Source organism: Saimiri boliviensis, chromosome 1 (genome assembly GCF_048565385.1).
Source record: "Saimiri boliviensis isolate mSaiBol1 chromosome 1, mSaiBol1.pri, whole genome shotgun sequence".
Lineage (NCBI taxonomy): Eukaryota > Metazoa > Chordata > Mammalia > Primates > Cebidae > Saimiri > Saimiri boliviensis.
In genome coordinates, this window is record NC_133449.1 from 175,547,109 (window position 1) to 175,568,860 (window position 21,752).

General features: G+C 40.6%; 1 protein-coding gene across 2 annotated transcripts in view; it reads right to left on the minus strand.

Annotated features, from left to right (window-relative positions):
* The window catches only part of DDX46 (DEAD-box helicase 46), an 80,417-nt gene that overhangs the window by 2,753 nt on the left and 55,912 nt on the right, over nt 1-21,752 (minus strand). The window contains exons 17-22 of one of the 2 annotated variants that reach the window (XM_039469101.2): nt 17,417-17,554; nt 16,953-17,102; nt 11,218-11,391; nt 9,700-9,918; nt 8,604-8,748; nt 305-378 (exon numbers count right to left, since the gene is read on the minus strand). In XM_039469101.2, the coding sequence (XP_039325035.1) occupies nt 305-378; nt 8,604-8,748; nt 9,700-9,918; nt 11,218-11,391; nt 16,953-17,102; nt 17,417-17,554 (900 nt within the window). Of the gene's footprint in view, nt 1-304; nt 379-8,603; nt 8,749-9,699; nt 9,919-11,214; nt 11,392-16,952; nt 17,103-17,416; nt 17,555-21,752 lie in introns of both variants that reach the window. The other variant, XM_039469098.2, reaches the window with a different exon arrangement.

Consider the following 21,752-nt stretch of genomic DNA (forward strand, 5'->3'; position numbering starts at 1 on the left):
AGCCCAGAAGGAGGAGGCTGCAGTAAGCTGAGATCATGCCACTGCACTCCAGGCTGGGTGACAGTGTAAGACTCTGTCTCAAAAAAAAAAAAAGAGAGGGAGAGAGAGAAGACTTCTGGAATATTAGCAATGTTCTTTATTTCTTGATCTGGGTAGTGATTACACTGGTATGCTTATTACTTTGTGAAAATTCATCAAACTATATATGTTTAAGATTTGAGTACTTATCTATTGAAATTAATATTCTATTTCAATAAAACACTTATTAAAACAAAACAAATAAAACTTTAAGGTTTTCACTCACCAGCCGGATCAGTTCTTCTTTTATGAGCCGGGTGATTTCTGCCTTTGCTTTCTGCACAGCCAGTTCATTGGCACCTGGTGATTGAGTGGAAAGCATGTTACTCACATTACTAAAATTACACTGTTTACCCACATCATGGAGGTCCAGGAAGAAACACTGTAGGTGACTTTCAGAAACATTGTACTGCCTGCCAAGATAGCCATTTAAGGCCGGGCGCGGTGGCTCAAGCCTGTAATCCCAGCACTTTGGGAGGCCGAGGCGGGTGGATCACGAGGTCAAGAGATCGAGACCATCCTGGTCAACATGGTGAAACCCCGTCTCTACTAAAAATACAAAAAACTAGCTGGGCATAGTGGTGCGTGCCTGTAATCCCAGCTACTCAGGAGGCTGAGGCAGGAGAATTGCCTGAACCCAGGAGGTGGAGGTTGCAGTGAGCCGAGATCGCGCCATTGCATTCCAACCTGGGTAACAAGAGCGAAACTCCATCTCAAAAAAAAAAAAAAAAAAAAGATAGCCATTTAATGCCTGGTGGAACATTACCCACATTATATAATGGCAGCTTATTATTTTGATTACTTTTAGAGTTTCAAATGTAACCACTGAGGTCACATTATTGTGTTAAGAGCTCCTAGCATGGTGATTAAAAAGAGTGGAATAAAGACTATTAGCAATTTGTCCGGAAGATAGTAAGAAGGCTAAAGGAAAATATAACCTCCTTGATTTATTCATTTAGCAAGTATTTATTAGACATTTATATGTTCATTGAAGTATGCAAATGTTTCAGAAAGGTGTCATCTGAACAAAATCTTTAAAATGAAAGGAGGACTAGCAAAGTGGAGGGAGGAGACACACCAGGGAGAGTATTTTGCAAAGGGAATTGCATGTATAATGGTACAGAGTTAAGACAAGCATGCTTAATTACTGAAGAGTAAGGGAAGTGTGTTGAAAAAAAAATGTGAACGAACATGGCAAGACAGCTGACTGGATGAGGTGGGCTGCAGACATTCATTCAGTTATTAATTCCATAAACATCAAGCACCCACCTCTCACATACTGTAAGAGATTTAATATATAAAAAAAAAAAATTCATGCTCTTTAAAATCTTTCAGACTACTAGAAAAACAAACCTGTAAAGATACTACAACAGGATGAATAGGAAGTAGTTTGCTAAAATCACTTTTAAATACCACTTCTAGGAAGCTTTTCCTGACTTTTCCAGGCAGAGTTAAGTGTTTTTTTTCCTTAGTGCTCTGACAACATTGTATTTATACCATCACAAGAGCACATTTTTGAGGTAGAACAGAGAAGATTTTTTTTTTTTCTGATGGGATGTGAACAGTGAAAAAGATAAACAAATTAAGATGTTAAGAGCTGGCTAGCAAGTGAAAAAACTTGAGTTAGAAGTAATAAAGAATATATTGACTCCAGGAGGAAAAATAAGTGTTTCAGACAGTGATAATAGGTGAAATTTAATCTAAAATTGCTGTAGTTGAGATGCTCTTCAGACATCCAGATAGGAATATAAATGAGGCCAATGGAAATATGGACTACAAGTTTAGAACTGGCAAAGATTAGAGAGCCATCAAGGGTAGACTGGGCAGAATCTGGAGCAAACGGACAGTGCCAGGGAGTACATAAGTACAGACAGGCACTATGTTGCACACTGAGAAGAGTAAAAGAGCCGAATCAAAGAAGATTAAAGATTGAAATGTCTAAGAATAAAAAGAGAACTGGGTTTGCAATGTAGAGAGCTACATTTTTATCCTTTTGTATATTTAAAAAAAAACATACAAATGAAGGAACGAATTTATAATAAATTAGAAAATTTCACCTCATATTAGAAGTGAGTAACTTTTCTGTCCCCAGAGAGAGACAGAGATGGAGACAGAGAGAGAGACAGAAACAGTTTCACAACAGGAAGTAAAAGGCCAAGGGTATGGCTGTGAAGTCATAGAAACGCACCTAATTTAAATCCTATACCTCCACTAGCCACTAACCACAACATTTTAAAACTATATGGGGAAGGTGAGTGATGGAAGGGAAGAGAAACAGAAAATTAAGAGACAAGTAAGACTGAAAATTATAACAAAAATGAAATCTGGGAGGAAAACACGTTGCTTATCATGAGTCGGTGTGAAGCTTGCTGATACTTTCGTGCAACTTTAAAAAGAAGGAAAATGACACTCTCACCTAGATCTAACTGGAAAATTAATTTTCATACTTTAGTCAGAGCCCAATTTGGACCAGTTTAAACTTTGACTTACATAACTTCTTGTAATAGGTTACATATGTTTATAAGCAGCCATGAAAAAAAGGGCATTTCCTTTCATTGGTCCTAAAATAATTCCTGGCTGCTTTTAAGGTATTCTCCACTAGTAAAAAGAGAGGGTCACAGAATAGGCTATATAAATTACACAGGCTGACTAGGCATGTAAGACCTTCCTGTTCTCCTTCCCTCTGCCTGGTGGGAGGCCTGGAGCTGCTGAGCCTAACAGAGCCTCCAAGGAGCCAGCCAGGCAGTGGGGACCCTCCAATTACAGAACTAGAAACAGATGACACTAGGCTCCCTCCACCTAGCAACACCTGTTTTCATCCTGTTAGTGTTTAGTTGAGTTTGGAGCTTCGAAAACTAAATGATCCTTAAAAAAAAAAAAAAAAACTAATTACCTCTGAAAATTCTGAAAGCTTTAGATCATTTAAATTACCTAGCTCTTATTCAGTATCATTATATTTCTTTCTTTCTTTTTTGAAACAAAAGTTTTGCTCTTGTTGCCCAGGCTGGAGTGCAGTGGCATGATCCCAGCTCATTTGCAACCTCTGCCTTCTGGTTTCAAGCAATTCTCCTGCCTCAGCCTCCTGAGTAGCTGGGATTACAGGTGCATGCCACCACACCCGGCTAATTTTTGTATTTTTAGTAGAGATGGGGTTTCACCATGTTGGCAAGGTTGGTCTTGAAGATCCTGACCTTGTGATCCATCAGCTTCGGCCTCCCAAAGTGCTGGGATTACAGGGGTGAGCCACTGTGCCCAGCCAGTATCATTATATTTCTAGATTATTCTTAGGATTTGTTTTCAACAAAGTTGCCTTTTTACTGGGGAGACTTGCTTAGATCATTATAAAAATTAGATGTTATTTCCTGAGTGTAAATTTACAGTGGAGACAAATGACCAAAACGGTTCTGTATGAAAGAAAAAGTACAAGGAAGCTGTGGAATCAGTGAATATCTCACTTCACATCACTTGATAGTAAAGATGTATTCTGATAAAGTTACATATAAATTGAAATTTGACATATTAATTATACCATACCAAGCAAACACTGCATTTAAATTAACAAATGAATTACAAAAAGAATCCTTTTTCAAAGCAAATAACCATGTCTCTGATTTACCTCTTTATAAGGTAAGCAGTTAAAATATTGATTTTCCTTAAATGATACCCATGTATTCAAGCAGTCAATAAAAGTCTGACTTCATGTACACAAAAAGTTTTATCATTGCATTCCTCTGTCATTGTTGTTTATCCTGCATGATCTAATTAACACAGTAGCAAAGACCTGTCCAGATCCAACTACAGAAATGTATCAGCTTAGTGTTCCCTGCTTGAAGACCCAGGGGTCAGCAACCCTCATTTTACTATGTAATAAGAAACAGTGTCACATGATTTAGAAACACACTGGGTCACTGGCAGACCAAAAGTATTTCAGGATACACAAAATGATGACATTTTATAAAACCTGACATGAAATAAATAGATCTAAGTCAGTTTCTCATAGTCACAAACATGAAAAAAAAAAAGTGTTGTTTGCCTAGTTCTGGACACACATCCTTTGTATGCCATTTAAAAATATGTATGAGGCCGGGCGCGGTGGCTCAAGCCTGTAATCCCAGCACTTTGGGAGGCCGAGGCGGGTGGATCACGAGGTCGAGAGATCGAGACCGTCCTGGTCAACATGGTGAAACCCCGTCTCTACTAAAAATACAAAAAAATTAGCTGGACATGGTGGCTCGTGCCTGTAATCCCAGCTACTCAGGAGGCTGAGGCAGGAGAATTGCCTGAGCCCAGGAGGCGGAGGTTGCGGTGAACCGAGATCGCGCCATTGCACTCCAGCCTGGGTAACAAGAGTGAAACTCCGTCTCAAAAAATAAAAATAAAAAAAAATAAAAAAAATAAATAAAAATTTGTATGAAACTTACCATGACGCAATGGTAGAGTCGCAAAAATACGTAAAACATAAAAGCTGTATTTGAGTTTCATCTTTGCCATAATTCACTCTTAGGTCAAAAAGTCTAATAAAGTGACATCAGCAAAAATGGCAGAGCAAGGAACTACACAAGTCTATCCCTCCACAGAAAGAAGGAGTAAACTTGCAAAACTTGTCAAAATCAACTTTATTTGAGCTCTGGAAACTAACCAAAAATTTACATCAACCAGAAAAAAACTTACTCATAGAGGGAAAAAAAAAGTTCAATCTCAGTAACAGAGTATTTCATCAGCCTTTCAACTTACCTTGACCCCGTCTCTTTGACTCCCACCTACTCCCCACTCACAACCTTGAACAGCCCACATTCCTGGTACCAAAATGAACCTTATTATCAACAACAAAAAAAAGTGGTTGCTTGTTTTGACCTGATTGATGGCTCCCTGAAAGACAGACTCAAAGGGCTTGCCTTTATCCCACCTAACTCAGAACTCTCCCAGAGCTGATACTAGAGAGGTCAGGAAAGTATTTGTCAAAATGCAAATGCAGTAGACATTATCCTTGGGAAAGGAACAATAGCTGGGGCAAAGGACAACCAAAAGCTGTAGGAGGACAGGCTAGAGAAGTAAATGCTTTGGGGAGTAAAGGCTTTGTAAAGCTCTCACATTCACTGGAATCTAAAAGGCCATGTGTACAATCAGGGCTGGGCACATGCTCAGAAAAGACCTGAGAAGGCCCTAAGCTCTCATCTCTGCTGACCTCAGACTGTGCAAGCACAAAGCAAAAGCTAGAGTTAATGACTAGCTGACATCAGTAGCCACATATGAAAAAGAATAGAGACTACTAAAACAATGGTTCAGAAATGTCACTGAACAACAATAAGCAGCAGCAACAAACAATAGGGAGTGGGGAAAATCTGATTACCAATTACACGATAATATTCAAAATGTCCAGTTTTCAACAAAAAACTAAGAAGCATGCAAAAAACAAACAAAAACAAAACAAATAAAAAAAACAATAAAGTATGACCTGATTACAGGAAAAAATAAACAGAAACTGTCCCTAAAGAAATTAAGGTATTAGGCCAGGAGCAGTGGCTTACGCCTGTAATTCAAGCACTTTGGACACCAAGGCGAGTACATCACCTGAGGTCGGGAGTTCAAGACCAGCTTGACCAACATGGTGAAACCCCGTCTTTATAAAATAAAATAAAATAAAATAAATCAAGGTATTACACTTATTAGACTAAGATTTTAAATCAACTATTTTAAACATACTCAAATAGCTAAAGAAAACCACAGATAAAGAACTAAAGAAAACCATGAAAATGATGTCCAACTAAATAGATAATACGAGAAATAAAGAAATCAAAGAAACTCTGGAGTTGAAAAGCACAATTACTAAAATGAAAAATTCATTAGAAGAGTTTGGCAGCAGATTTGATGAGACAAAAGAAAGAATGACTAACTTGAAGGTAGGTCAATTGTGATCAAGTCAGAGAATGCAGGAAAAAAATAAGTAATGAAGAAAAATGAATAAAGCTTAAGAGACCTGTGAGACACCATCAATTTCAACAACATATGCACAACATGAGTTTCAGAGGAGATACAAAGGAGCAGAAAGAACAGATGAAGAATTAACAAAAACCCCCAAATTCGATGAAAAATATGTATATATACATACCCAAAAATCTAAAACAAAACCTAAAACCCTCCAGGAGACCCACGCAGAAGCACAAAATAAAAATATCAAAAGATAATTCTGGGCTGGGCGTGGTGACTCAAGCTTGTAATCCCAGCACTTTGGGAGGCCGAGGCGGGTGGATCACAAGGTCGAGAGATCGAGACCATCCTGGTCAACATGGTGAAACCCCCGTCTCTACTAAAAATACAAAAAATTAGCTGGGCATGGTGGCGCGTGCCTGTAATCCCAGCTACTCAGGAGGCTGAGGCAGGAGAATTGCCTGAACCCAGGAGGCGGAGGCTGCGGTGAGCCGAGATCGCGCCATTGCACTCCAGCCTGGGTAACAAGAGCAAAACTCCGTCTCAAAAAAAAAAAAAAAAAAAGATAATTCTGGAAAAGCAACCTATCACTTACAAGGGATCCTCAATGAGATTAACATCAGATTTCTTTTCAGAATTCATGGAGGCCAGAAGACAATGGAATGACATTCAAAGTACCAATAGGAAAACAAATCAAAACTATCAAGCAAGAATTCTATGGCTAGAAAACTATTCTTCCAAAATGAAGGCTAAAAAGAATTTTTTAAAGGTAAAATTGGCCAGGTGCAGTGACTCACACCTGTAATCCCAGAACTTTGGGAGGCTGAGGCGGGTGAATCATGAAGTTAGGAGATTGAGACCATCCCGGCCAACATGGTGAAAGACCATCTTTACTAAAAATAAAAAATAAAAAATAAAAAATAATAAAAACAAATTAGTTGGGCATGGTGGCACACGCCTGTAGTCCCAGCTACTCACAAAGCCAAGGCAAGAGAATTGCTTGAACCCGGGAGGCAGAGGTTGCAGTGAGCTGAGATCATGCCACTGCACTCCAGCCTGGCAACAGAGAGATACTTGTCTCAAAAAAAAAAAAAAAGATGTTAATTGCAATCCACTGGGTAACCACTAAGAAAATACTTGGCCAGGTACAGTGGCTCATGCCTGTAAGCCCAGCACTCTGGATGGCCAAGGTGGGTAGATCACCTGAAGTCAGGAGTTCAAGACCAGCCTGGCCAACATGGTGAAACCCTGTGTCTACTAAAAATACAAAAATTAGCTGTGTGTGGTGATGTGCACCTGTAATCCCAGCTACTTGGGAGGCTGAGACAGGAAAACTGCTTGAACCCAGGAGGCAAAGGTTGCAGTGAGCCAAGATTGCATCATTGCACTCCAGCTCTGGGCAACAGAGCAAGAATGAGTCTCAGGGAAAAAATAAAGTGTGACAGGGTGTCCTACTGTGCAACAGAGTAACACATCAGAAAAAATAAAATAGGCTGGGTGCATTGGTTCATGCCCGTAATCTTAACACTTTGGGAGGCTGAGGGGAAGCGGGTCACTTGGGCTCAGGAGTTCAAGACCAGCCTGGGCAACATAACAAAACTCCTTCTCTACAAAAAATACAAAAAAATTAGCTAGATGTGGTAACACGTCCCTGTAGTCTTACTTGGAAGTGCTGAGGTGAGAGGATCACTTGAGCCCAGGAGGTTGAGGCTGAAGTGAGCTGAGACTGTGCCACTGCACTCCAGCCTGGGTGACAAAATAATTAAAAGTGGAAATTGCCTCTGGAATAAATTCATTCATGAATGTATGAAATAAAGTTAAGAACTGGCCAGGTATGGTGGCTCACGCCTGTAATCCCAGCACTTTGGGAGGCCGAGGCGGGTGTATCAAAGGTCAGGAGTTCGTGAGACCAGCCTGGCCAATATGGTAAAACCCCATCTCTACTAAAAATACAAAACTTAGCCCGGCATCGTGGCGGGCGCCTGCAGTCCCATCCACTTGGGAGGCTGAGGCAGAAGAATCACTTGAACCTGGGAGGGGGAGGTTGCAGTAAGCCAAGATAGCACCACAGCACTCCAGCCTGGGCAACAGAGCAAGACTTCATCTCAAAAAAAAAAAAAAAAGAAGGAAAACCCTGATTGCTCTTAGATAATGAAATAATGTACTATTTGTAACCATTAGGTTATGTCATTAAAACTTGTTATTTTGTTAAAGGTATAAACTTTCATGAGCAAAATTTCACAGGCAGTATTTGCCTAGATAAACATCCATTGAGTGGATTAATATAGTTGATTTACATTCCAACCTAAATTTAGGCCAGAATATTCCTAAGCATAAAAAGGTCAGTCCTCAAAATGTCGTTTTCTTTTAATTTTCAAATTTGATTTGTCAAAACTGAGTCTCACAAACAGATCATTTACTTTTGCATATGTACTAAACTTCTAAATAAAGACCTCAAATGACATGAAATTTTTTTTTCAAAGGTGTTCCTTACTTTCAGTTCTCTCTAGAATTGACCTCACATTCTCTTTGCATCTATTACACCTACATCAACCTTCATCTAAACTCAAGACTGAAACAGAACCAACAGCACATACTTTCAATTGCCAAGTAAATCTTCCGCTCGCCCTCCTTGGGTTCTTTGCCAGGAGGGAAGTATGTTCCTCTGATTGTAATTGCGGCTTCAGAGTATTCACTGATTCTCTGCAGAGCTTCCTTAGAGGTAACTTTCCACCTAGCAGTCTAAAAGAAAAGGTAAGTAAAACAAAAATCACTTCACAATAAGACAAAAAAAATCCAGGAGTGCTAACAAAGACTAGGCTGACTGATATCACATTATGGTCTATATATATATATATTGGAGACAGAGTTTCACTGTTGCTGCTGAGGCAGTGAGATCTCAGCTCACAACCTACACCTCCCAGGTTCAAGCGATTCTCCTGCCTCAGCCTCCCGAGTAGCTGGGATTACCGGCATGTGCCACCATGCACGTGCCACCACGCTCAGCTTATTTTTTTTTTTTTTTGGTAGAGACGGGGTTTCACCATGTTAGTCAGGCTGGTCTCGAACTCCCGACCTCAGGTGATCCATCCACCTCAGCCTCCCAAAGTGCTGGAATTACAAGTGTGAGCCACCGCGCCCTGCCCTATGGTCAATATTAAGATCATTCTTGGATAGGCGCGGTGGTATGACGTTGTGGCTCATTCTTGTAATCCCAGCATTCTGAGAGGCCAAGACGGGAAGATCACCTGAAGTCGGGAGTTCAAGACCAGCCTGAACAACATGGAGAAACCCCAGCTCTACTAAAAATACAAAAAAAATTAGCCTGGCGTTGTGGCACATGCCTGTAATCCCAGCTACTCAGGAGGCTGAGGCAGGAGAATCACTGAATCCGGGAGGCGGAGGTTGCGGTGAGCCAAGAACACACCATTGTACCCCAGCCTGGGCAATAAAAGCAAAACTCCGTCTCAAAAAAACAAAAACAAAACAAAGATCATTATTAACACATACCTGCAACATAAGTTCATTTAGATCCTAATGTACATTGAACATATTCATAAAAGTCAAATTTCTATTGTTATATCCTCCATTTAGGTAGAAAGTGAAGTAGCTGTTAAAATGTTCAGGGTTTTAAAGATGAGATTTTTGTTTTTTCTGCTTCACAATCAAAAAAGGTTTAAAACTGTTACTTGCCTGTGGGAAGTCATTGATCTCTAATTCTTCTTCATATCTCTTAAAAGATTCATTCTGTCCACCATCCTGTCTCTCTTCTTCTTGTTTCTCTAAAGGCACATAATTGAGCTTGGCATTGATCTTTTCAGCAAGCTGTTCTGCAATGGTTTTTGCAGACACTGTGGGAGCCAGAATGGTGCCACCTCTAAGAATTGCATTGGTGGCTTGTTGCATCACATCCTGTAGTTAAAGACGACTTACAGTTAAATCTCAAATGAGGGCAGAGACAAGAGTAGGGATCCCACCACAAATTATTCTCTGAAAAGCTACTAACTTTCATGCAAGTTTAATAAATAAACACCTTTCTAATGCATAGGCCCATTGATATGTGATTTAGCAACACGTATTTATAATATAGTTTAATGTTTTTCCCTGTGAATAAGAAAACTGGAAAACATTCAACTCTCTATTATATATTCTAACAGATCAAAGAGATGCAGTTGATAATTAGCTAACTCTTGATGTCAGACATAGTAAATATTTCCAAAATCATTTACATACTCTGTAACTCCTAGGAGTTTCCTCCAAATTTGAATGTTTATACTACTACCATCACTGAGTTCCTTCATACCCATGACCCAAGCCAGCATTAAAAACATGATAATGACTGACTCAAAAGTTTCAAAATAACAAATACGCTTCCAAGAAAAAGGTATCATGAACTATTTTAAAATTACATTTCTCCATTTAAGCACATGTTGATTTGAGTCATTTAACTAGGTGTTTGTACGTCCAGGGAGTTGTATGCCCAACAACCTACCCAATGAAAGCTTATAAAGAAACAGAATTATTCATACATCTTAAAGGTTTTGTTAAGACCCATCAGAATACTACTCTATAAAACTACCTATGGCTAATAGTTAGAAAGTCTAGAACAGGTATAAAGTCCTCAGTTAATAGCACTAGAAAAATCATCCAAATACAATTATTTTTAAAAATCCTATGTTGAGAACGTTAAATTCTCACAAACTCAATGTCCAGGACAACTTGTTTACTTGTGCTCAACATAATCCTTGAAAAATAAAATCAAAGAACTTATTAAAAGTATTAGCTGGGTTTTTCCTTCACGCCTGTAATCCCAGCACTTTGGGAGGCTGAGGTGAATGGATCACCTGAGGTCAGGAGTTCGAGACCAGCCTGACCAACATGGAGAAACCCCGTTGCTACTAAAAATACAAAATTAGCCTGGTATGCTGGCACATGCCTAAAATCCCAGCTATTCAGCAGGCTGAGGCAGGAGAATCACTTGAACCCGGGAGGCAGGGGTTGTGGTGAGCCGAGATCGTGCCATTGCACTCTAGCCTAGGCAACAAGAGCAAAACTCGGTCTCAAAAAAAAATAATGTATTGACTGAGACTTGGAACAAATTACTTAATACCTGAGATCACGCCATTGCACTCCTGCCTGGGCAACAAGAGCGATACTCTGTCTCAAAAAAAAAAATGTATTGACTGAGACTTGGAACAAATTACTTAATACCTGAGACTCGATGCCCAAATTCTTCTGAGCATTGATTCTAAGAGCCAGTCTCTTAGCAATCTCTAATTTCTCAGCATTTCCTGCAGTTGGAGCAGGAACACTTGATGTTCCAGGAGCAGCCATGTCCTTTACTCTCTTCTTTGAATTAAACATGCTTTCAATTTGCTCATCAATCTAGATCAAAAGGAAAAAAAGGACTAGTAAAAAAACTGAATTAGAAATACCAAATTAGGTTATTCTACAGAAATAAATAAGGAAAGTTTCCACCAACAGGCTGGAAATATTTATGCAAATCCTACTACATAGATCAATGGGAAAATATACCACCTATTTGTTAAAAGTCACGTCTCATTTCAAAAATCAGTTGTCTTTGGTGGGAAGAAAAACAGAAACAGAGAAACAACATTGCATGAACCACTTCATCAGACTCCTGAGAGGCCCAGAAACTACATCCTTGTTCAATAAATGAGGAAACATGTGCTGTCAAGACAGAACAGCAAATATGATGCAGCTGAGTTGCCCCAGGGCTCAAGCCTTGAAACCAAATTATACTGCAATGAAAGAAGCTGGAAAAAGGGCTACAACTCAAGGTCAGTGGCCAACTAAAAATACAGTCAATAATTCTCAGGGGGAGTAGTATAACATGTTCCTAAGGCAAAGCTCTCAAAACTCTTCCTAACCCATAAAATGCAACTGGATTTGCCTTAAAAACTGGGTAACTGAACCAGAAAAGGCTTATTCCCTTATTCCTTTGAATCAAGAAAGGAAATAAATGCAGGCTGTTTCCCCATCAAGGCAAGTGCAATGGTGAAAGCTTTGCTTTGACAGAAGTCACATGAGCTCTACTGCTATGTACATTTCTTTTAAAAAAAATGCCTTTTGCCCAACAATGACTACTGATATCACTGACTACAGAAATACAAGCCCCTTCAGAAATTTACATTACATTAATAAAACTGTATCTTCTAGATCTCAAATGCACAGAAAAGCTTCTTTAGGGCTTAAAACTTATACAAAAGTCTTTTACAGAAATAAAAACAGTCGATTTAGCTTTTTGATTTTTTTGAAACAGGGTCACCTCTAACTCTCAGGCTCAACGGATCCTCACACCTTGGCCTCCCGAGTAGCTGGGACCATAGCGTGCACTATACGTCCAGCTAATTTTTAAAATACTTTTCATAAAGACAAGGTCTCACTCTCTATATTGTCTAGGAGAATATTGTGCTCCTGGGCTCAAGCTATCCTCTCACCTTGGCCTTCCAAAGTGTTGGGATTATAGGCCATGAGACATCACACCCAGCCTTAGATTATTCCTAAAACATTCATTACCTATTAAGGGGTTTTAGTTATGGCCAGGCACAGTGGCTCACGCCTATAATCCTAGCACTTTGGGAGTCCGAGGCAGGAGGATTACCTGAGCCAGCAGTTTGAGACCAGCGTGGGCAAGATGGCAAAATCTCATCTCTGCAAAAAATATAAAAGTTAGCCAGGTATGATGGCACATGCCTGTAGTCTCAGATACTTAGAAGGCTGAGGTGGAGAGTCACCTGAGCCCAGGAGGTTGAGGTTACAGTGAGCCAAGATCACACCACTGCACTCTAGCCTAACTGACAGATTGAGACCTTGTCTCATAAAAATAAAACAAAACAGCCGGGCGCTGTGGCTCAAGCCTGTAATCCCAGCACTTTGGGAGGCTGAGGCGGGTGGATCACGAGGTCAAGAGATAGAGACCATCCTGGTCAACATAGTGAAACCCCGTCTCTACTAAAAATACAAAAAAAATTAGCTGGGCATGGTGGCGTGTGCCTGTAATCCCAGCTACTCAGGAGGCTGAGGAAGGAGAATTGCCTGAGCCCAGGAGGCGGAGGCTGCGGTGAGCCGAGATCGCGCCATTGCACTCCAGCCTGGGTAACAAGAGCGAAACTCCATCTCAAAAAAAATAAAAAATAAAATAAAATAAAATAAATAAAACAAAAAACCAACAGGGGGTTAGTTTATCAACTACTTTTTTTTTTTTTTTTTTGAGACGGAGTTTCGCTCTTGTTACCCAGGTTGGAGTGCAATGGCACGATCTCGGCTCACCGCAACCTCCGCCTCCTGGGTTCAGGCAATTCTCCTGCCTCAGCCTCCTGAGTAGCTGGGATTACAGGCACACGCCACCATGCCCAGCTAATTTTTTGTATTTTTAGTAGAGACGGGGTTTCACCATGTTGACCAGGTTGGTCTCGATCTCTCGACCTCGTGATCCACCCGCCTCGGCCTCCCAAAGTGCTGGGATTATAGGCTTGAGCCACCGCGCTCGGCCTTATCAACTACTTTTAAAACTCAACATTTACCTGAGTAAAACTGTTTTAAATTAAATAGCATGCATGGTATTACAATCTGAACAAATTCATAAAATCAGGAATGGGGGAAGTATGCAATGCTAGCTGACAGGACTAACCTTACTTTTGATTTTATTAATGTTAAGTACTGTTCACATTTTTTTTTTTTTTTTTTTTTTGAGACGGAGTTTCGCCCTTGTTACCCAGGCTGGAGTGCAATGGCGCGATCTCGGCTCACTGCAACCTCCGCCTCCTGGGCTCAGGCAATTCTCCTGCCTCAGCCTCCTGAGTAGCTGGGATTACAGGCACGTGCCACCATGCCCAGCTAATTTTTTGCACTTTTAGTAGAGACGGGGTTTCACCATGTTGACCAGGATGGTCTCGATCTCTCGACCTCGTGATCCACCCGCCTCGGCCTCCCAAAGTGCTGGGATTACAGGCTTGAGCCACCGCGCCCGGCTCACATTTTTAATAAAATTACATATTACTTTAACAGCCAAAAAAAAATCACCATATTTTATCATGAGATTTCTTTTTTAAAATGTTAAAAGAGCCGGGCGCGGTGGCTCAAGCCTGTAATCCCAGCACTTTGGGAGGCTGAGGCGGGTGGATCACGAGGTCGAGAGATCGAGACCATCCTGGTCAACATGGTGAAACCCCGTCTCTACTAAAAGTGCAAAAAATTAGCTGGGCATGGTGGCACGTGCCTGTAATCCCAGCTACTCAGGAGGCTGAGGCAGGAGAATTGCCTGAGCCCAGGAGGCGGAGGTTGCGGTGAGCCAAGATCGCGCCATTGCACTCCAGCCTGGGTAACAAGGGCGAAACTCCGTCTCAAAAAAAAAAAAAAAAAAAAAAAAAAAAAAAAAAAAAGTTAAAAGTACAGCAGTCTTCCCTTATTCACATGGAATATACTCCAAAAACCCCAGTGGACGCCTAAAAACACAGATAGTGTCACACAAACATACATTGTTTTCTCCTATACATACATAACTATGTAAAGTTTAATTTATAAATTAGGTACAATAAGATTAACAATAAAAAAATAGGACAATTATAATAATATACTGTAATAAAAGTTATATGAATGTGGTCTCTCTCAAAATACTGTAATAGTTTCAGACTGTGATTAACCTATCGCAACAGAAACCACAGATAAGGGGAAACTAGCATAATGCCAAGAAGTGACAGATGTTTTTCAAACACGGCTACAAATTCATAGTCTTTTTTCCTGAGTGTGGGCTGGACTCAAGGACTTCCTTCTAATAGAATGGCTGGGCATGATGGCTCATGTTTGTAATACCATCACTTTGGGAGGCTGAGGGAGGAGAATCATTTGAGGCCAGGAGTATAAGACCAGCCTAGGCAATATAGTGAGACCTCAACTCTACATAAAATCATTTTTAAATACATATTAACAGGGCATGTGGGCCGGACGCGGTGGCTCACCCCTGTAATCCCAGCACTTTGGGAGGCCGAGGAGGGTGGATCACGAGGTCAAGAGATTGAGACCATCTTGGCCAACATGGTGAAACCCCGTCTCTACTAAAAACACAAAAAAAATTAGCCGGATGTGGTGGCACATGCCTGTAATCCCAGCTACTTGGGAGGCTGAGACAGGAGAATTCCTTGAACCCAGGAGGCGGAGGTTGCGGTGAGCCGAGATTGCGCCATTGCACTCCAGCCTGGGTAACAAGAGCGAAACTCCGTCTCAAAAAACAAAAACAAAAACAAAAACAAAAACAAAAACAAAAACAGGGCATGCTGGTACACCTATGGTACCAACTATTCGGGAGGCTGAAGTAGGAAGATTGCTTGAACCCAGGAGGCAGAGGCTGCAGTGTGCTGAGTTTGCACCACTGCATTCCAGCCTGGGTGACAGAGCCAGACTGTTTCCAAAACAAAACAAAACCCACAAATAATAAAGTGGAAGTGACAGTGTGTAATTTCAGAGCCTAGTCACAAAAAAGCAAAGCTTTCTCTTTGCTCTCTCTCCTGGATCGCTCATTGTGGGGAAAGCCAGCTGCCATGTGGGTAAGGACAGGCAAAGAGGTGAAAAACTGAGGCATCCAGTAAACATCAGAGTGAATGAGTCATCTTGGAAGCAGATCATCCAGCAACAGCCAAGCCTGCAGATGACTGCCATTTCATGACAGCCTAAGCCAGAACTACCTGGCTAAACTGTTGCTGATTTCCTGACCCTCAGGAACTATGATAATAAATGTTTACTGCTTTAACCTGCTAAGTTTTGATTTGTTTCACGGCAACAGATAAATTTTAAAATAACTTTACTAGCCAGACGCAGCAGCTCACGCCTATAATCCCAGGACTCTGGGAGGCCAAGGCAGGTAGATCACCTGAGGCCAGGAGTTTCAGACCAGCCTGGCTAACAGGGTGAAACCCTGTCTCTACATCTCCATCTAAAAATACAAAACCCCATTTCTACATCTCTATCTAAAAATATAAAAATCAGCCAAGTGTGGTGGCGGGGTCACCCAGCTACTCGGAAGGCTGAAGCAGGAGAACTGCTTGAACCCTGGAGATGGAGGTTGCCGTGAGCCAAGATCATGCCACTGTACACCAGCTTGGGCAACAGAGTGAGACTCCGTCTCAAAAAATAAAATAAAATATAAATAAATAAATAAATAAAATTTGAGCTAGTATGTTACCCTAGAAATAAATGGTTTAGGGTTAATGGAACACCTGGGTTCTGGTCCTGACTCTGTATAACTTCTACTATGGTCCTAGACCTAACACCTTTTCTTGGAGTCAATTTCCTACTGATAAGATCAGATTGAATTCCTGATTTCTAACCATGTTTTCTGAGCTTAAGTTTAGTGTCATATGTCAAAAAATGTTCTGTGATCAGATACGCTGGGGAATTTCTGGGTTTAACTAACAAAGTTAAACAAGCTTCCTTACAGACTTTTCATATCCACAGCCAGGTGCAGTGGCTCATGCATATAATCCCAGCACTTTGGGAGGCCGAGAGGGTGGATGGCTTGAGGCTGGGAGTTTGAGATCAACCTCACCAAGACAGTGAAACCCCGTCTCTACTGAAAATACAAAAATTAGACAGGTGTAGTGGTGGACGCCTGTAATCCCAGCTATTCAGGAGGCTGAGGCAAGAAAATTGCTTGAACCTGGGAAGCGGAGGTTACAGTGAGCTGACAAAGCGAGACTCTAGGTCAAAAAAAATTTTTTTTTCACATCCTTTGATGTGCTTATGAGTGGTCTACATATCAAGAGGAGGGATACTGGTATGTACTAGGCAGATTTTCCAAAACTATTCTAGAACCGTCCTCTCCCAAAGAAGGTTTCCAATGATTAGTTATCTTGACAAACATATGACAAGATCTCCAGTACGAAAGAAATAATCGCTTCAATTAAGAATGAGAAAATAACTGAACTTACATCAACTGCAGCATCCTCATCATCTGAATCTTGCAGACCAAGAGCTGCTTTTTGTAACTTCTTCCTCTCATTAGCCAAAGCTTGTTCTGTTTCATCAAACTTGAATCCCTTACCAGAGAACCCACTACTCTTTTTAATTATTTTCCCTTCCTTTCAAAAACAGAAAACAAAGAAAGTTAAAATCATGGTAAAAACTTTCATGTTTAGGAATTCATACTAATAAGATATTTTTCAAGGTGGTGTATGGCAGTGTAATAAACACACTTCATCCAGCATGTAAGATAAACTAAGAGCTCTACATAGACATCACAAAATACTAAGTTCAAGCAAAAGACAGAATGGCTTTCAATAGTCCTATCAAAATTTCCAAGTATTAAACAAAAAAAAGATTTCCAAGAATGAAATAATCAAGGTTTAGTCACATTAATGATTTCTAGAAGAGTAATATGGGTTAAAAAACTCACAGCTTTCTGTTGATCTTTGAAATCACTCCACAGTTTCTCTAAATCAGGAGGCACTGCAGTCCCTGACAATTCAAGAGCTTTAATTATGTCACCAGCATAGCGAGCTTGATCTTCTGTGATAAAAGTATAAGCATAACCCTAATGGATGAAAAAGTGCAATTATTAGACACTAACAAGATGAATCAGACCTAGATCACAAGTAAGATAAAACGTGATCCACCTAATAAATCCTCAAGATTGACATTACTAAATAATTTTAAAAGCCACAAGAGTTTTACTAAATTACTTAATGATTCAAAGTAAAATATCCAAGTTTAATATTTTAAAATAACACAAGTAAACTAGAAAATTTCTAATTTCTTCATACAGAGGTAGAAATACATGCAACTGGCTGGATGCAGTGGCTCACGCCTGTAATCCCAAGACTTTGGGAGACCAAGGTAGGTGATCACTTGAGGTCAGGAGTTTGCAATCAACCTGACCAAAATGGTGAAACTCCATCTCTACTAAAAATACAAAAAAAGTAGCTGGGTGTGGTGATGCATGCCTGTAATCCCAGTTACGTGGGAGGCTGAGGCAGGAGAATCGCTTCAACCTGGGAGGCAGAGGTTACAGCAAGCCGAAACGGCACCAATGCACTGCAGCCTGGGTGACAAGAAGAAAACTGTCTCAAAAGAAAGAAATGTATGCAATTTTACACAAATGCACAATTGTGTGGTCTTTTGCTTTTCCTTTTTTTTTTTTTTTTTTTTTTGAGATGGAGTCTCACTCTATTGCTCAGGCTGAAGTGCAGTGGCACAATCTCGGCTTACTGCAACCTCCACATCCCAGGTTCAAGTGATTCTCCTGTCTCAGCCTCCCGAGCAGCTGGAATTACAGGTGACCACCACCATGCCTGGCTAATTTCTTTCTTTCTTTTTTTTTTTGAGACGGAGTTTCGCTCTTGTTACCCAGGCTGGAGTGCAATGGCGCGATCTCGGCTCACCGCAACCTCCGCCTCTTGGGTTCAGGCAATTCTCCTGCCTCAGCCTCCTGAGTAGCTGGGATTACAGGCACGTGCCACCATGCCCAGCTAATTTTTTGTATTTTTAGTAGAGACAGGGTTTCACCATGTTGACCAGGATGGTCTCGATCTCTCGACCTCGTGATCCACCTGCCTTGGCCTCCCAAAGTGCTGGGATTACAGGCTTGAGCCACCGCGCCCGGCCCTTTCTTTCTTTTTTTAAGACATAGTTTCACTCTTCACTCTGTTTTTGCTACTGAAGAGGCTGAGGTGGTAAGACTGTTTGTGTCTGGGTGGCAGAGGTTGCGGTGAGCCAAGATCGTGCCACTACATTCTAGCCTGGGCACTGGCCAAGTAGCTGGGACTACAGGAGTGACTACAGTTAGGACTACAGACACCATGCCCAGCTATTTTCTGTACTTTTTGAATAGACGAGGTTTCACCATTTTGCCAGGGCTGATCTTAAACTCCTGAGCTTAACCTATCCACCCACCTTGGCCTCCCAAAGTGCTGGGATTACATGCATGAGGCACTGTGTCTGGCCCATTTTCTTTAATATATTCAATTTTTTCTCTTTTTGCTTGCATCTCCTTCCTCTGCTATCTACTACACCAGTCTCACCAAGTTAATGTCCTAGGACATAGCTATCCATATTTTTCTTAAAGATCAATAAAAGATATTGACAAAATGAATTGAAAATTGAAAAAATAAAACAAAAAAGTGTGTGTGATACACGTGTGGAAATATATGCTTGATTATATATACATAATAAATTGTCTGGTTGTTTGATTTTTATAGACAAGGTTTTGCTGTCACTCAGGCTGGCGGTGCAGTACCACAATTATAGCTTACTGCAGCTTTGAATTCATGGGCTCAAGAGATCTTAATTCACCCTCCCAAGTAGCTGGGACTACACAGTTGAGTTGTTTTAATATACTTATTTTTGTAACTGTTTCTGCAAAACTGAGACCAGTCATACCACCCTTCTGGAATTCTCTAAAGCCAAAGGCTTCACATACTCCCAGCAACTTCTTGATTCACACAAAAGACAGACCAGAGCTGGGAGTAGAAAAGTGGTTTGCTATCTTCACAAAATAATCTGACCTTGCTGGGTGCAATAGCTCCCACTGGTAATCCCAGCACCTGGGGAGGCAGAGATGGAAAGATAACTTGAACCCAGGAGTTTGAGGCCAGCCTGGGCAACACAGCAAGACCTTATCTCCACAAAATTAAAATCTCACCCAAACAGTCATCTGTTATCTGTTAAAAATTTTAAAACACTGTTTAAGATTTTAATTCACAAATATCTAAACAGCCACCACGTTTGACCTATGGTGCTTTTGCACTTGCCCCTAGTTACAAATATTTACATTTTTATAGTGTTACAAACATATAATAACACACACATACACGCAGAAGGAGAGACAAAGAGAATATGTGACAGAGCCCAAATAGTATACAATTTTTAGTACATGACCCTTTATCAAAAAACTTTCTTGATTCCTAATAGGTTAAAAAGAATAAATACCATGCCGGGTGCGGTGGCTCACACCTGTAATCCTAGCACTTTGGGAGGCTGAGGTGGGTGGATCACCTGAGGTCAAGGGTTCAAGACCAGCCTGGCCATCAAGGTGAAACCCTATCTTAAAAAAAAAAAGAATCAATACCACTACTACTTATTAAATGTGTACAAGCAAGTGAACTAAGTTCTATGTGCATGAATTTTTCTCATCTATAAAGCACAGTAATATTATCTACCTCAAAGGAAGTTTTAAGGATAAAAAGAGATTATACATGTAAAACACTTAAACAGTCCCTGGCAGATAATACATTATCTATTAAAGAATGCTATGGCATATTAATACTATTTACTGCTTTGTTATGCAATGTACAGGGTTAGAAAATTAAATACATCAGAATCAATGACTACAACAACAGAATAGTCTGCTACTTCTAGAATACATGAGTTAGGGCCGGGCGCGGTGGCTCAAGCCTGTAATCCCAGCACTTTGGGAGGCCGAGGCAGGCGGATCACGAGGTCAAGAGATCGAAACCATCCTGGTCAACATGGTGAAACCCCGTCTCTACTAAAAATACAAAAAATTAGCTGGGCATGGTGGCGCGTGCCTGTAATCCCAGCTACTCAGGAGGCTGAGGCAGGAGAATTGCCTGAACCCAGGAGGCGGAGGTTGCGGTGAGCCGAGATCACGCCATTGCACTCCAGCCTGGGCAACAAGAGCGAAACTCCGTCTCAAAAAAAAAAAAAAGAATACATGAGTTAGACCTATACAGTTTCTGGAATACAGGTGAGTCAAAAACGCAAGTAACATATATATGTATGACTGATAGAGAAAGAGGGGAGTAGGCGAAATTGGTAGGTGTGAAGATGGGTATATTTTAAGATCCCATGTTTTTTAAAAAAAGTATAATAATTTATGTGTATGTATATATAGATGGTCCCCGACTTACAATGATTCATTTATGATTTTTCAACTTTACCATGGTGCAAAAATGATACACATTCAGTAGAAACTGTACTTTGAGTATCTATACAACCACTATTTTTCACATCCAGTACAGTATTCAATAAATTACTTGAAATATTTAATACTTTATTATGAAATAGGCTTTGTGTTAGAGGATTAGGCCCAAGTTTAGGCTAATATAAGTGTTCTGAGCATGTTGAAAGTAGGCTAGGCTAGGCCGGGCGTGGTGGCTCAAGCCTGTAATCCCAGCACTTTGGGAGGCCGAGGCGGGTGGATCACGAGGTCAAGAGATCGAGACCATCCTGGTCAACATGGTGAAACCCCGTCTCTACTAAAAATACAAAAAGAAAATTAGCTGGGCATGGTGGCGCGTGCCTGTAATCCCAGCTACTCAGGAGGCTGAGGCAGGAGAATTGCCTGAACCCAGGAGGCGGAGGTTGCGGTGAGCCAAGATCACGCCATTGCACTCCATCCTGGGTAACAAGAGTGAAACTCTGTCTCAAAAAAAGAAAAGAAAAAAGAAAAAAAAGAAAGTAGGCTAGGCTACTATGATGTTTAGTAGGTCAGGTATTTAAACATATCTTCGACTTACAATGGATTTATCAGGACACTGTAAACCCATCATAAATCAAGGAACATCTGTATGGAACTTTTTAGGCATGAGGGGAAAAATCTAAAAGGGAACACAAACTGTTAACAATATCTGCCTATAAAGAGCTGCTAGGTATCTGATCATCTTAACAATACTTAGAACTGTACACGTACACAAATTATGAACATCAACTACTCTTCACACTGTGTGGATTACAGATTTTCAAAATGTCTCCATAACTCCTATTTACTCCTT